The sequence below is a fragment of the Nelumbo nucifera genome, chromosome 5 (assembly GCF_055504915.1).
Source record: "Nelumbo nucifera cultivar China Antique chromosome 5, China Antique-T2T, whole genome shotgun sequence".
Classification (NCBI taxonomy): Eukaryota; Viridiplantae; Streptophyta; class Magnoliopsida; order Proteales; family Nelumbonaceae; genus Nelumbo; species Nelumbo nucifera.
In genome coordinates, this window is record NC_142653.1 from 12,681,227 (window position 1) to 12,695,127 (window position 13,901).

General features: G+C 37.9%; 1 protein-coding gene across 2 annotated transcripts in view; it reads right to left on the reverse strand.

The window, feature by feature from the left end:
• Positions 1-294: 294 nt before the first annotated feature.
• The window catches only part of LOC104605524 (alpha/beta-Hydrolases superfamily protein), a 41,215-nt gene continuing 27,608 nt past the window's right edge, over positions 295-13,901 (reverse strand). The window contains exons 12-19 of one of the 2 annotated variants that reach the window (XM_010270337.3): positions 5,838-5,939; positions 5,462-5,547; positions 5,233-5,355; positions 4,457-4,526; positions 4,249-4,340; positions 2,596-2,700; positions 2,353-2,511; positions 295-760 (exon numbers count right to left, since the gene is read on the reverse strand). In XM_010270337.3, coding sequence (XP_010268639.1) covers positions 2,398-2,511; positions 2,596-2,700; positions 4,249-4,340; positions 4,457-4,526; positions 5,233-5,355; positions 5,462-5,547; positions 5,838-5,939 — 692 coding nt within the window. In that variant the 3' untranslated portion in view covers positions 295-760; positions 2,353-2,397. Of the gene's footprint in view, positions 761-2,122; positions 2,512-2,595; positions 2,701-4,248; positions 4,341-4,456; positions 4,527-5,232; positions 5,356-5,461; positions 5,548-5,837; positions 5,940-13,901 lie in introns of those variants that run through there. The other variant, XM_010270328.3, reaches the window with a different exon arrangement.

Sequence of the window (13,901 nt, forward strand, 5' to 3'; positions counted from 1 at the left end):
ATGAATTCCAAGTTCTCACGCAATTCCTAATTCCGTATCTCTTGGTTCTTTGTAGGCTTTGGATTGTCCGTATGGCAACGACGAATTAAACATCCAATACTTGGATAAATTGGAAAACGTGTTACAAAATAATTAATACAACTGAATACCGAACACATTGGATTAGGGCCGCAAGTCAGGCCGGATTAAGTCGGGTTGAGGCCAACCCTAACCCTAACCCAACCCAACCTTCTTCTTATCCTTTAAAACCTCAGAATTCTCGGTTTTAGACCTTAACTCAACTTTCACTACATATATTAATCCTATGTTTTATTAGATTTGTTTGTTAACGTTATTTTTTTGTTCTTTTAGTACAAAATTCAGAGAAACAAATGTTAAAAATGACTATAGTTTATTATGAGTTATGACTTACGATAGATCTTTCTTGGGCGGCAAACAACATACATGAATTTCAACCCTAACCCTTACCCGACCCGACCCAACCTTTTCGAGTTGGGTTCGGGCCAACTTGGCCCAAGTTGCAACCTTACATTGGATGTGATAATAATGACAACAAAATATTTATTAACGTTGTAAATTGAATCCAATGAAGTGAAGCAATTTAATCCTTAGCAAAGAATTGCATTAACTTTAAAAGTAGGGGTTTTTACCATAAAGTCCACCCCTAGATGGAGCTACTAGCAGACTAGGGGTGGACTGAATCCTGCCCGTAAGAACTCTGAAGGAACCCTTGCTTTAATCACAAGAAAAATTGCAGAACCTGCTTCAGAAAAAAAATAAAAAGAATTGGTTTGTGTATTGATGCTTTCTTCATATAATTTTAATGTCATATAGTTAGAATCGGAACCAAAATCCCTAGAATCAGAATTGGAATAGTCTATTCCCATAATCTCATTGGTTCAGAAAGGAGTGGAATTGGAAATATAATAAGCTGGAATGGAATTGCATTCCCAGGGGAGGGGGAGGGAATGGAATGGTCATTCCCTCAAATGGGGAATGCCATTCCAGCAAGAATGGGAATGTGATTCCAATTCCACCCAATCAATCAGTTAAAATCGGAATGACCCATTCCAATTCCGATTCCAAACCCCTATTCCTGCAAACCAAATTTCTATTTTTATTTTGCTTTAAGGACCACAATCACCAATGACCCAATGGCATCCCTCCAAAAAAGGGGTCTGATCAAACCTATGGAACTGGAGGCTCATCATGGCATTGCAGAGAGAGAGACCACATCAGCCAATATGTATCAATACTTAAAACCATAAATATGCCCATCTCCAAATGGCTTCACTGAGATCATGAGCACCATAGAAACTTTGATGAAGTAAAGATGTTCAACTAGGTAAGCATATTCATGTAGGTCTATCATAGAGATTCGGGACTCTCATATTTGAAGCCTTTTTTATTGCCTAAGAAAAACAGTTATTCTAAAAGACTCAAGGTTTCTCTTAAAACATTATAATTACTTAATTCCCCTTTTAGGTAGTTAAAGCCAAATCCACTTTACAAGGATGCCCGTATGTGGCACCACTCTCCTTTCCTCAAGAAAAACTCGTTTAGTTTTTCTTGATTTTTGTCAAATAGTGGTGAAATTTTAATTGGTTTAATACACATCTGATAGTTCAAGAGTAGCAGTTCGTGTATAATGTGTGGGGAGGTGACATTGCAAAGAGGATGTGGGTACAAAGAGGATGTCAAATAGAGGTGACATCCACTTTACAAGGATGCCCGTATTTGTTCATTGCAATTTTGCAAAGAGGATGTGGGTACAAAGAGGATGTCAAATAGAGGTGACATCCACTTTACAAGGATGCCCGTATTTGTGCATTGCAATTTTGCAAAGAGGATGTGGGTACAAATATTGAGCATATTCCGAGTATAAAGCTGCTTCCAGGCAACATTGGAAGATCTATTATGGAAATGGCAATTGAAGGGACTGAGTGGAAGGGGAGAATTTATGTGGGGAGTTTTTCGCAGTGGTGTGGACTATATGGTCAGAAAGACACACAAGACTTTTTGAGAACAAGTTCAGCTTAGACAGAGTTGTGAATAACTTATGGGGCAGAAGCTACTCTTGGGTGGCAGCCCAGAATTGCTTCTAGGATGTTCCTTACAATTCTTTTTATAATAACAGTATACTTCTTGTATCCAAGATTATAATCTCAGTAAGTTGTACAGACTGGATGCCCTTTGGCGGCACCTTATTGTGCAGGGTCAAGTATTGTACATTATGAAGATTAATTCTCATGAAAATCTAAAATAAGGTGACAAGACCAAAAAGACCATAAAGAAGAATACACATTATTTTAGATAAAGATTTTTGGAATATGGTCTAACCTAAAAACTTACCCTCTTCATGCTGCTAGAGTGCTAGTGTCACCAACATACCAATGCTTAGTCAAAGTTATCAATTTTGATAGGAGATATCTCATCAGCGACCTTGAAATGTCCCACCAAACGAGCAAAGAACACCATTTGTTGCTCCAGGGTGAACTTTATGTTTTCCACCTATGTCCAACAATTTGATTGAAAGTTACTTTCATCATCATAGACAAATAAAATTTGAAAACAAGGTTGTGGAATGGTGTATACCTTGCGAAAGCCATGTTGCTCTCCTTCATATTCAACAAGAACAACAGGTACCCCTTTTTCCTTCAAGGCCATATAGATTTTGCGTGCTTGATCTGGAGGCACAACCTGCAAAACATAAATAAGTTGAAACAGTTAGATCTTATACTTTTATTTATTTATTTATTTATTTGCTGCACAGTTAGATCTTACACTCAAACACCCAATTACATGTATAAGTAAAAGGATCGTCAGATTATGTTACAGATAAGATATTTCCATATGGAAAGGGAAGCTTTCAGTTTTCACCTTGAGGTAAGATGGAACCTTCAATTTCAAAGATGACGCAACAAACTCTGGATTATAGACTTGACAAACCAGGAAGGCCCATTATCTACTGCTGGACCCAGACTTGAACTGGCCTTCTCATGCTAATCAGCCTGAGATTGGCAAACCAAATGACCTATACTTGACCAGAGAAATTGCTCTTAAAAGTCAAATTCCTCTTATTTTGACTTCAACTTTAAAGTACATATGTTTTATTTGAAATTTAAATAACAATCTAAAAAACGCCTATACTGCCCTGCAAAGTCTTCTGACTGATCATTGTCCCTTTAAGAAATGTTTAATATACTAAACTAACCCCAAACTGCCTAACATTTTGAAGTCACACCAACATCCAATTGATCTTTAAAAAACCCAACAGTTTTTACCCATAAATCTATTCTTATGATCTTACCATAGTGTATAACTATGCTTACCTAGAAGCTAAAAATTCATGGGTACACAACATCAAATGCCCCCCTGACCATTGTTCACCAATGGCCTGTGTCCAAGTGCCTTGTTTACGTAAAGTATCTTCCCACTAAATCCACCATCCCAATAAAGCATCCCCACAAGTAAAAATGACCCATAGGCATGCATTCCACCAACTTCTTAATGGGCAGGATTGCCAAGTTACCACTTAATCTCTTACAATAAGATTTATCAGTGACACAGTAACTAGTTTCTGAGACATTATTTATATATTAAACTTTATGAGAAAAAAAATTAAGGGCAGATACCAAGATCCCAACTATATGGGATTGATGTGGTCAGATTCACAAGGGAACAAATACATGCATTTCGCCCTTACCAACATTGGAGCATGCAATGACTTAAAGTTATGCAGATAAACAATTGACAACCCAATTCTCACCCTTCAAAACCATGGTTAAAGGTGTCTATTGAATTTGATATGTTGAGGTGATTTTCACATATCCCTTTTTTTATAAGTTGAGTATACCACTAAATAATAGTGAAAACATATTCTTGAAAAGACAAAAGTGATGCTGTGTACTAATTCTTGAAAAGCAAAAGCAATTTCTTGAAAACATGTTGTTACAAATAAGGGCATCTTTTCTCTTTTCACTTCTGATGGACTGATACATTCAGATTATTCAAAAAACAATTCAACCCCTTGATATCTTGAAAATACCACATCATTCCATAAATCACAATGTTAGTATGATACTCATACTTCCATATTTGGGGCACTTTGCTGAACTGAAGTTTATGATTTGATAGAAAAGATTTATCAATGAACTCTTCACAACATAATTTTCAAGGAAGCTCTCTTTCCTAGATATTGTGCCAAACAACAAGTATAATCAGAATAGCAAGGATCGAACTGTATACCTTGTCATCCAGACCTTGAAACAAAATAACGGGGCAAGCAAAATTATCTACAAAGTTGATAGGAGATCTCTCAATGAAAGCACCTTCACTCCCTTCAATCAATGGAGAGAATGGATGTTACACTCATAAGATAATTAAATGAATATACAAATTAGTATTGAGTTGTATTAAACTGAATGTGCCTTGCAAGTTGAAATAAACTGTATACCAACAAGATTATTGATATAGTGGAACTCAAATTTATGTGTTTCTGCTTTCAGAGAGGTCAAGTCAGCCACCTGTTTGTTGACCCACCAAAAGATAATATTTTGTCAATATTCTATTTCAGTCAACAGATAAATATAAATGTTCATCAACAGATAAATATAATTGTTTACCAGGGGAAGCAGATGAATTTCAAATTCATAGTAAAATTAAAACAAGGAAATAACTAAAAGATAAGTGAAGGATCCGAGTAATTAGAGCTTCATGTTAGAAGTGTTTCAAATCAGTCTTTAAATTTAATCGAGATGCCTGGTAATGGTTTGGCAGCATTTTTAAGTATAAAGCAGCCCAAAAAAATTAATATATTATAGACAAAAGGGAAGAGCTTTGACCAATCAACAGCTATACTGTTTATCACCCTCTATACCTGAAAAAATCAGCCCATGTAGAACTCTACTGTGTTTGTCTTTAAAAGGCCATTACCCAATGTTGGTCCCAGCTGTGGGGTCTTGGGAGGGGTAGACTGGATACAGTCCTAGCCTTTGGGTTTTTTTTTCCCCCTCTCTATACAAAGTTGCTGCTCTCAGACTCGAACCCACATTCTCATGCAATAATTGAAAACAACAATAAGTTCCTAATTGCAGCAAATTATTACAAGACTACCGGGAAGTATAATAAAAGGTTCCATTAGTTGCTCTAAAATTTACTATTAACATGTAACAATTTTCAATGATGAAGAACACAACAAGAATTACTTCATTCAAAGGATATGATGCTTACCCCATATAAGGAAGCACCAGCCTTGAACACTTTTTTGAAAGCAAGAGCAGCTAATGTCGTGTAACCACCAGCTGACCTCCCAGTAATACAAAGTCGCTCCCCATCTACTCTTCCACTGTCCACCTTATAAATCAAATAAACTCTTTCTGTTACCATGTCTTAAAGCATAGTCAGCATACTTCTCCACTAAATTTGGAAGGTCATGAGGAGGGATGTTAAGCATAATTACCAAAAATCTGGCGCAGCTACAACAGTCATCAACATCAACAATACCCCAACGACCCAAAAGCCGCTCTCTATATTCTCTGCCATAACCTTCAAATTTACATACAACCTCACCTTTAGCAGAAGAAATATTCTACTGATAATAATGAAACTAACGACAGTTCATTTAACATGTAATCCAACTGCAATCAAGACAAAATATGGATGAGCGAGGAAAAACCTGGTGAAATTATTGTAAACAAGGAGGTGGTTAAACCAACCTGAGCCTGGGTATATAACATTAAAATAATTCTCTGCTAATGCAATGATTATATAAACATTTTACCCTAACAATCTGGAAGCTACGATTTGAAGAAAAGATACTAAGTCTGAGGACAAACCGGTGCTTCCTCCATAATTGACATCAACAAATGCCCATCCTCGACTAGTCCAATATTGAACACTAAGATCTAATATTCCACGTGATTCAGCTGTAGGCCCTCCTGTAACATTTACACAACACATTTTTGTCATAAAATACTGAATGTTTTGTTGTACTAGTGTAAATCCCTATTTACAAACTAAAACTTCCAAAAAAATGCCCCACACTGAAGCATCAGTTCATTACACATTCCATGGCTCTGGAATATTAAAACAGAATCCATATATGAATGTTAATTTCGATAAGTTCCAACAATGAGTGGTTTTATAATTTTTATGTATTTTTTTTTTTATGGTGGAGAAGCCAAATGGTCAAATGTAGCATTTTATAAATTTTTATGTATTCTATATAATTTTGGGCAGCAAGTGTATTTTGGTCATTTTCATCACTGTATGTTTGGTCCGGCTGAGTAGTGGTCATTTTCATCACTGTTGTAAACCAAAATTTCAATGCATCGAATATTGGTGGGATATGACATCATCAGATGAGTTCATTCTCACAATATTACATTGCGTCCCGTTGGACCTTAGTGTCACTTAACAATAAATAATAAGTTGACAAAGCTTTCCGCTCAATCCCATCTAAGCATTGGTATGGGTTTTCCAATGTCAATTATGACATTGCGTTCCACTAGGTCCCACCAAACTTTTATAATAAATGAACTTTGACAGTTTGACTAAGAAAACTGTCCTATCTCCCTATGCATCGGCATGCTATTATCATGGGTCCCAATGGTTATTAAGTTTTGACATGAGAGTATTGATTTTTCCATTTTGTTAACCGATTAAACTGACCGAACCAAGAAAAAACATTTAAAATTGGTTTAACAGTTTTACAAATTGCTCGGCCTGTTTCAGTTCATTAAATAGGTAAGCCGATAGGGTTGGTTTGGTTGGTCAAGTATATGAAACCAAACTGAACCGACCCATGTACAGCCCTAGCATTTACAATGGCAGCTTTAGAGGGCATTCTTAATAAGGCCCCGTTCATTTTTTCGGTAAGTTATTTACCTGGGTAAGCTTTTCCTGGGAAACACTTACCCGGGTAAGTGCATTTACCCATGTTATTTTATTTCCCAGGTAAATAAGGAAATGACCATTTTAGCCATAGAAATCCAATATTAAAGGGGCATTTTCGTCCCATTCAAGTTTGGCAACTTTCCCTCTATGTGGGAAAGTTATTTACCCATCTAGGAGATGGGTATCACTTTCCCAGGTATAAATAAACTATCCCTGGTCCCCACATAAAACTGAAAAAAGAACATGGGATTCTTGGTCAATGGGAACCAAAATCCCATTGACCAACTTTCCCCCCTCTCAAAATCCAAAAAAGGAATGCCCCCTAAAAGAAAGACCAAAAGAAAAAGGGAAATAGTTCTTTTCAATTGAGCAAACTACTTGGCAGGGAAAAAAATACTAAAATAGAGGAGTAACAGGTAGCATCTCTCTCATTCTCTCTCCTCCCTCTGTCATTCTCTCTCTTGTTCTCTTCAACTCTTTTTATCATTCTCTATCTTGTTCTCTTCTCTCATTCTCTATCTCTCTCTCCCAACAAAGACTTAACAGCAAAGGGAGACATGAAGTTGGTTTCTCTTACCTCTCTTGTTCAATCACATCCGCAAAACTAAAAGCCTAACTTCCTCTTTCTCTGCCATGTATGTGAAAAAATACAGTCAGACTAAGATTCAACATTTGAACATCTTGACATGATACTGATAAAAATCTTGAAAAGGAGGGTGTAATTGTAAATCCATAAGATTCGTATAGATGCAGAGTTTGACACAGGATCTGCCGAGTCTGTCATGAGTTGACTCGTAGACACATGTCAACTCGTGAATCTATGGATAAACTAAGGTGTCCATAAAACACTGCTAATACCATTTGACAATCTCCTTCAATGAGCAAGTAGTACCACACTCCATCCCGAAGCATAGGCTAGTTTTAAACCTTGAAGGAGTAAAACAAGGATCTGGGTAATTGAGTAACACATTACCATAGTGCCCGCCCAACAGAGTGCATATGGGGCCCAATACCAAATTACAACCCCCATGTGCCCAATGACACAATAAACCATGATCAAATAAACTTTTTCAAGGATGGAAGGCAGACCCAAGAGGACAAGATTACAAAGGCTACATAAAAGCCAAGATTAACTAAAAAATTACTGACTGATTAAATGCAACAAAATCCACTGCAGTAAGGCGAAATCCCAATACTGATCACTACTCCAGTCCTCCCGTAGCCAAGCTATTTGTGATGTAGGTTGAACGGGTCCTATTAATAAGAAATATCTGGTGGTCATTTATTTGCTGGATTGTCGCAAAAAGTGCATAAATTCAAACTAGATTTGATGATTTTCAGTTTTTCACTACTTGATGCCAGGGTTGGGGTTAAGGAGTTGGGAAGAGGCATACAAAAGATTGATAAAAAAAAGAGGCCTACAAAAGCGTTTATGATTGGAATGGCTTCCAGAAAGTGAATGGTGAAAGTTGCCTCATGCATGGTTTGACCTGCAAAATTCTAACAATCTAAAGAAAGTAAAAGGATGAGAACTGATAAAAAAAAAGTACAACAATGAGAAAACTATAGGTAGTGAGAGAATTTCCACAAATAGATGAAACAGAGTTAAGGGTAGAGATTCTAGAAAGGGATGGATAGAGGAAATTTGGTTTTCATTGTGGTACTTTATAGTTCCTAGAGGAGCAAATTCTTTAGGATAGTTCTTTCTACCAGGGTTTCAAAGAAAACAATGAAACATGAAAAGGAAAAATAGAGTATTTGCTTAGATGATTAAGAGCAAATGAACAGAAATAAATCTAGAACAAGTATTGCAATTGTTGCTTCAGATAAGATCTACAGAGAGAAGAGAAATTAGAGAGAGAGAGAGAGAGTTATTGCAAAGAAAAAGACCAAACTGGTAACTTTCCCCACATGTTTGCCTTCTCTTTACTTGGCAAGTGGGGAATTGATTAATCTCCTTTTCTTTGCTACTAGGATTTGGGAAAGGATCTTCTCATTGCAACAGAGAGAAGAGAAATTAGAGAGAGAGAGAGTTACTGCAAAGAAAAAGACCAAACTGGTAACTTTCCCCACATGTTTGCCTTCTCTTTACTTGGCAAGTGGGGAATTGATTAATCTCCTTTTCTTTGCTACTAGGATTTGGGAAAGGATCTTCTCATTGCTTGGTTGCAGGTGGCTTATCTCTGCTGATGTGGAAAGCATATTTGAGAATGGCAAGTGGTGAATTGATTAATCTCCTTTTCTTTGCTACTAGGATTTGGGAAAGGATCTTCTCATTGCTTGTTTGCAGGTGGCTTATCTCTGCTGATGTGGAAAGCATATTTGAGACTACTATATTTGCTCATCCAAAGAAAAGAGGGAGAGCAATGTGGAGATGTGCTAGAGAAGCTGCACTTGGACTATTTAGGACGAAAAAATGGAAGGACTTCTTTAGGTTGCTGGGTTTTCTATTTTTCTGGTTTCTTTCTTTTCCTATTTACATCTTATGAGGGATAGCATTGTAATCTCATCTTTATTAGACTAAAATATATGGTGTGGGTCTTGTATTGAGACCCATGAAACTACTATAATCAGCAACTTGGTATTAGAGCATCTGCATCAAGAGTGTTCTGAGGACACAGGAACAGGAGTGTCACCAGAACCTTCATTCTTAGGGGATGTGAAAAATGCCTTCTGTACATGTTCTACTATCATTAGCTGCACATTTTGATTGGCCACTATGGCAGTTTCGATGTCAAAAATGCATTTATGAATGGTGATCTGAATGAGGACGTGTATATGATGTTACCACCAAGATTCTACCATGAGAAACAAGATGGTAGGTTTACAGACTCAGAAACACGTTGCATGGCTTGAAACAGTTGCCTCGTGCATGGTTTGACAGGTTTAAGAAGCCCTCACAAAGGGTCGGCTTTGAGCAATCTCAGTCAGATCATACTCTGTTCATGAAGAAGAATGGAGAGCTGATTACTGTTCTTATTGTATATATTGATGATATTGAGGTGACTGATAGTGATATAGATGGAATTGCTCAACTTAAGAAATTCTTAGCCTTATAATTTGATATCAAGCATTTGGGGAGCTGTAGCATTCTCTTGAAATTGAGATAGCTAGGTCTATGTCTACTTAAGAAAGTAAGGAAGTCAGGAGTTAAGCCAGCAGATGAACCTTTTGATTCTAAACACAAGATTTGTGCTATTGAGGGGGAGCTCCTTGAGGACTATGCCACATATAAGAGATTTGTAGGGAGTCTTCTCTATCTTTATATGACTTTTCCAAATGTCTCGTAAGCCATTACTGTTGTAGTGGAGAAGATCCTTGCTAGGGGCTGTCCTGGTAAGGGTATTCTGTATTTTTTTTATTTGATAAATAACTGAATTCGTTTCATTAAATAGGAACAAAGGTCAGATGCAGTAGAACAACGCAGCTAATCAAAGAACAATACAATCTCAAGAGCAAAAACCAAAACCACAAGAAACAAAAGAAAAAAAAAAGTACTGGTTACAGCCTGGTCCAGGACAACCCCAATCCAAAGATCTCCACACCCTTGCTATTGCCAAAGAATCTGCTACTCTATTAGCACTCCTAGGAACCCAATCGAATGAGTTCAAATTGGAACCTAAAGAGTGGGCCAATCTCACCAAAGGTCTGAATTGCCAAGAAGACTGAGTCTGAGAATTCATCCAGCCCACCACTGTTTGACAGTCACCTTCCACCTCCACATTCCTCCATCCCTGAAACATTCTTTTTTTTTAATCAATAACTCAACCTTTTATTAATTAATATGAAGGAAGGTACAATACATTAAATACAGTCAGACTGTGAGAGATAAAACCTCCTACTCTCCCCCTACAATCAGATCCCTTACAGTTGTGCCCAGAAAAATGAATCTCTCCACCCCTTATTTAGCTAAGGCATCCGCTACAGAATTTGCAGATCTCTTAACCCACCCAACCACTATTTCCATATCTCTGGTTAGCCACCTGATCTTCTTCCTTTCATTGTTGAAAAGCCACAGTTCTGAGCCCCCATCTTGTAACCAGCTAATCACCAGTTTGGAGTCTCCTTCCACAAATAGCTTTTGAATGTTCATTTGCTTTGTCTTCCACTACTGCTAACACTTCTGCTCTCAGGGAGTTTCCTTCTCCAACTGGCCCCGAGAACATAGCAATGAAGTTGCCCTCCTCATCTCTAAAAATACCTCCAATTCTTGAAGGTCCAGGATTCCCCAAGCTGCTACCATCAAAGTTAAGCTTGATAAAACCTCTGTTTTGAGGTGACCAAGTGTGATTGATAATTGTCTTATGGGCTGTAGAATCTGCTACTTCCTTCCAACTTCTCATTAGATCATTTGTTGACACATGAGAGAAGGCTGTCAAGGATTTCAGCCAATGCACCACTTTAGCCTTGATTGTTTCAAAGATATCACTTTTGTTCATTTCTTTATCTGTGAAGATTCTTGCATTTCTTTCTTCCCAAACAGTCTAAAGAACAGCAGCTCTAATGCATTTCCACATTGACCTCCCTCTCTTTGTTGGCCATCCAAAGGTAGTTGTGTCAAATAGGCTTTGAACATCTGCTGGAGGATCTTTCTTCCCAAACAGTCTAAAGAACAGCAATCTAATGCAGTCCCATATTAACCTCCCTCTCTTTGTTGGCCATCTAAAGGTAGTTGTGTCAAATAGGCTTTGAACATCTGCCAGAGGATTCCACCTGCACCCAAAAAGAGAAAAGCACCAATTCCAAATAGAAGTAATGAAGGAACAAGAGATAAAAAGGTGGAGGCAACTCTTACCATTGGCCTTACACAATACACACCAATAAGGGGATAACCACCAATTTGGCTGCTTTCTTTGGAGTAGGCCAAGAATATTGATCTCTCCATGAGCCACTTCCCAACAAAAGGCAGCAACCCTAGCTGGAACAGCTTTGCACCACACCCCTTTTGCCGGAGAAGGAGGCGCATGAGAAGGGCCCCGATGGCATACAAGTCCAAACTCAGCTATCAGGTCTTGAAGGTTCAATGAAAACTCCGTCCAATAACTATAAGAGGATAAGAAGACACTGAGATTCCGAGTCTTGAATATCCCTCTGGAAACCCAAGTCCCAATTAACCCCATTGAGTGAAGGTGGAGATTGGACAAGGAACTTAGAAATTGGCTCATTTTTAAAGTTTGAGAGGGCAAAGAGATAGGGAAATTGGTCCTATAAAGGAGAGTCTCCCAGCCAGATATGTTCCCAAAATTTAACATTATTACCATTACAAAGGTTGTATCTGATGGAAGGAAGGAAGAGAGGTAAGATTGCACTAATGGCTTTCCAAGGTGAGGATTGGTTTTCCCTAGGCAGCACACCAGCATCCCATCCATTATCCAAGAGCCCATGAATACTTATCATCACCTTTGTCCACAATTTGTCCCTATTTTGAGGCAGTCTCCAGAGCCACTTTCCTAACAACGCCATATTCCTTTTTTGTACATTCCCTAATCCCAAGCCCCCTGCACACTATTTCCCAGCTTATTCTATGATCTCTTTTTTCCTCCCCTGGCTCCCACAAGAAATCCCCCATAGTCACCCCCAATTTTTTGCTCACACTCACTGGAATTTTGAAGACTGACAAATATTTAGAGCCAATAACTCTGCTCTCAGGGAATTTCCTTCCCCAATTGAACTCAAATATCTGAGGATGGTATTGCCTTTACTGTCCTTCACCACACCACCCACTTCAGGCATTCAGTTTGACCAAACAGCACCTATTAAAATTCAACTTATACATCCCTACTACCAATGGAGTCTGCACCAAAGAACATTCTTTAGAAAAAGAACACATACATGAAGGGAAATTGACCAGCTTTTCCACTTTCTTTCGAATCTCTCATAAGTGTTTATGATTTGCTTGGCTGTCTCCCAAAAAAAATGTTCACCTTAGGGGAAATCAGCTTGACCATAGTTCTTTAGCAGGAAAGGTTGGGTTATCAACTGAAGGAATTAGGCATTGAAAAAGGATGCACAAGTAAAAATGCCATTTGCATTTGGGGTCCACAGTCTCTCATCCAACCAAGAAGGAGCCAAAATTACAACTTGAAGCGTGTTGAGTAATGGAATCAGCTCAGCAGTTTCAGTATCTCTCAAAGGCCTCCTCAAACCTAAATCCCAAACCAGCCCCGTCTCACCAAAGGAAATCGCATCAGCTATGGGTTTGTTTTTAGCCTAGGATAAATTGAAGCTTTTTGGAAAGGAATGGCAGAGAGGAGACCTCCCTCACCAAGTATCTTCCCAAAATTTCAAACACCCCCCGGTCCAAAAAATAGCATCATACCTTACATGTTGTAGGAAAGTAAGAAGTAAAGTCAAAATTGTTTTCCAAGGGATTTTTTGTTCTAGCATTTCTAGCCAATCTCAAATCCCACCCATTAGGGTGCAACACATGAATGCTCTTAATAACCAAGTGCTACAAGGCTTCCCTTTCTTTGGGGAACCTCCATAGCCATTTACCCAATACAGCCTCATTTTTCTCTTGAAGTCTACCTAACCCTAATATAATTAGAAGATGGCAATAGATAACTGATTCTGCTAAACCAAATCCAAACAGATTAGTCCAATAGGCTCCACAAATTAATGCTTATAACACACTTTGATGGGTGCAGTTTAGGCAATCCTGAACCATCAGGTATTGGGAGAGTTATTAGAGATTGCAATGGCCACATTATAACACACTTTCGTTTTAGGGGTTGCCATTTAATCTTTTTATTTCTTGATTTCAATTACATGATTGACTTCTGTCTAATTATCAAAAGTAAAATTTCAGAAAGCATCCATTTTCTGGGTGTATATTGGAAATTTCAGACTACTGTGTTTTGTTTAATCATGAATACATAGAACACCTTAAAACCACATTGAGTTGTATTCACAGCACAGCACCATTGAAGAAACATCCACTTTTTCTAGAATTAGCAAAGAAATATTAATAGGAAAGAAGCATTCTAGTCTACAGAAATAGAGAT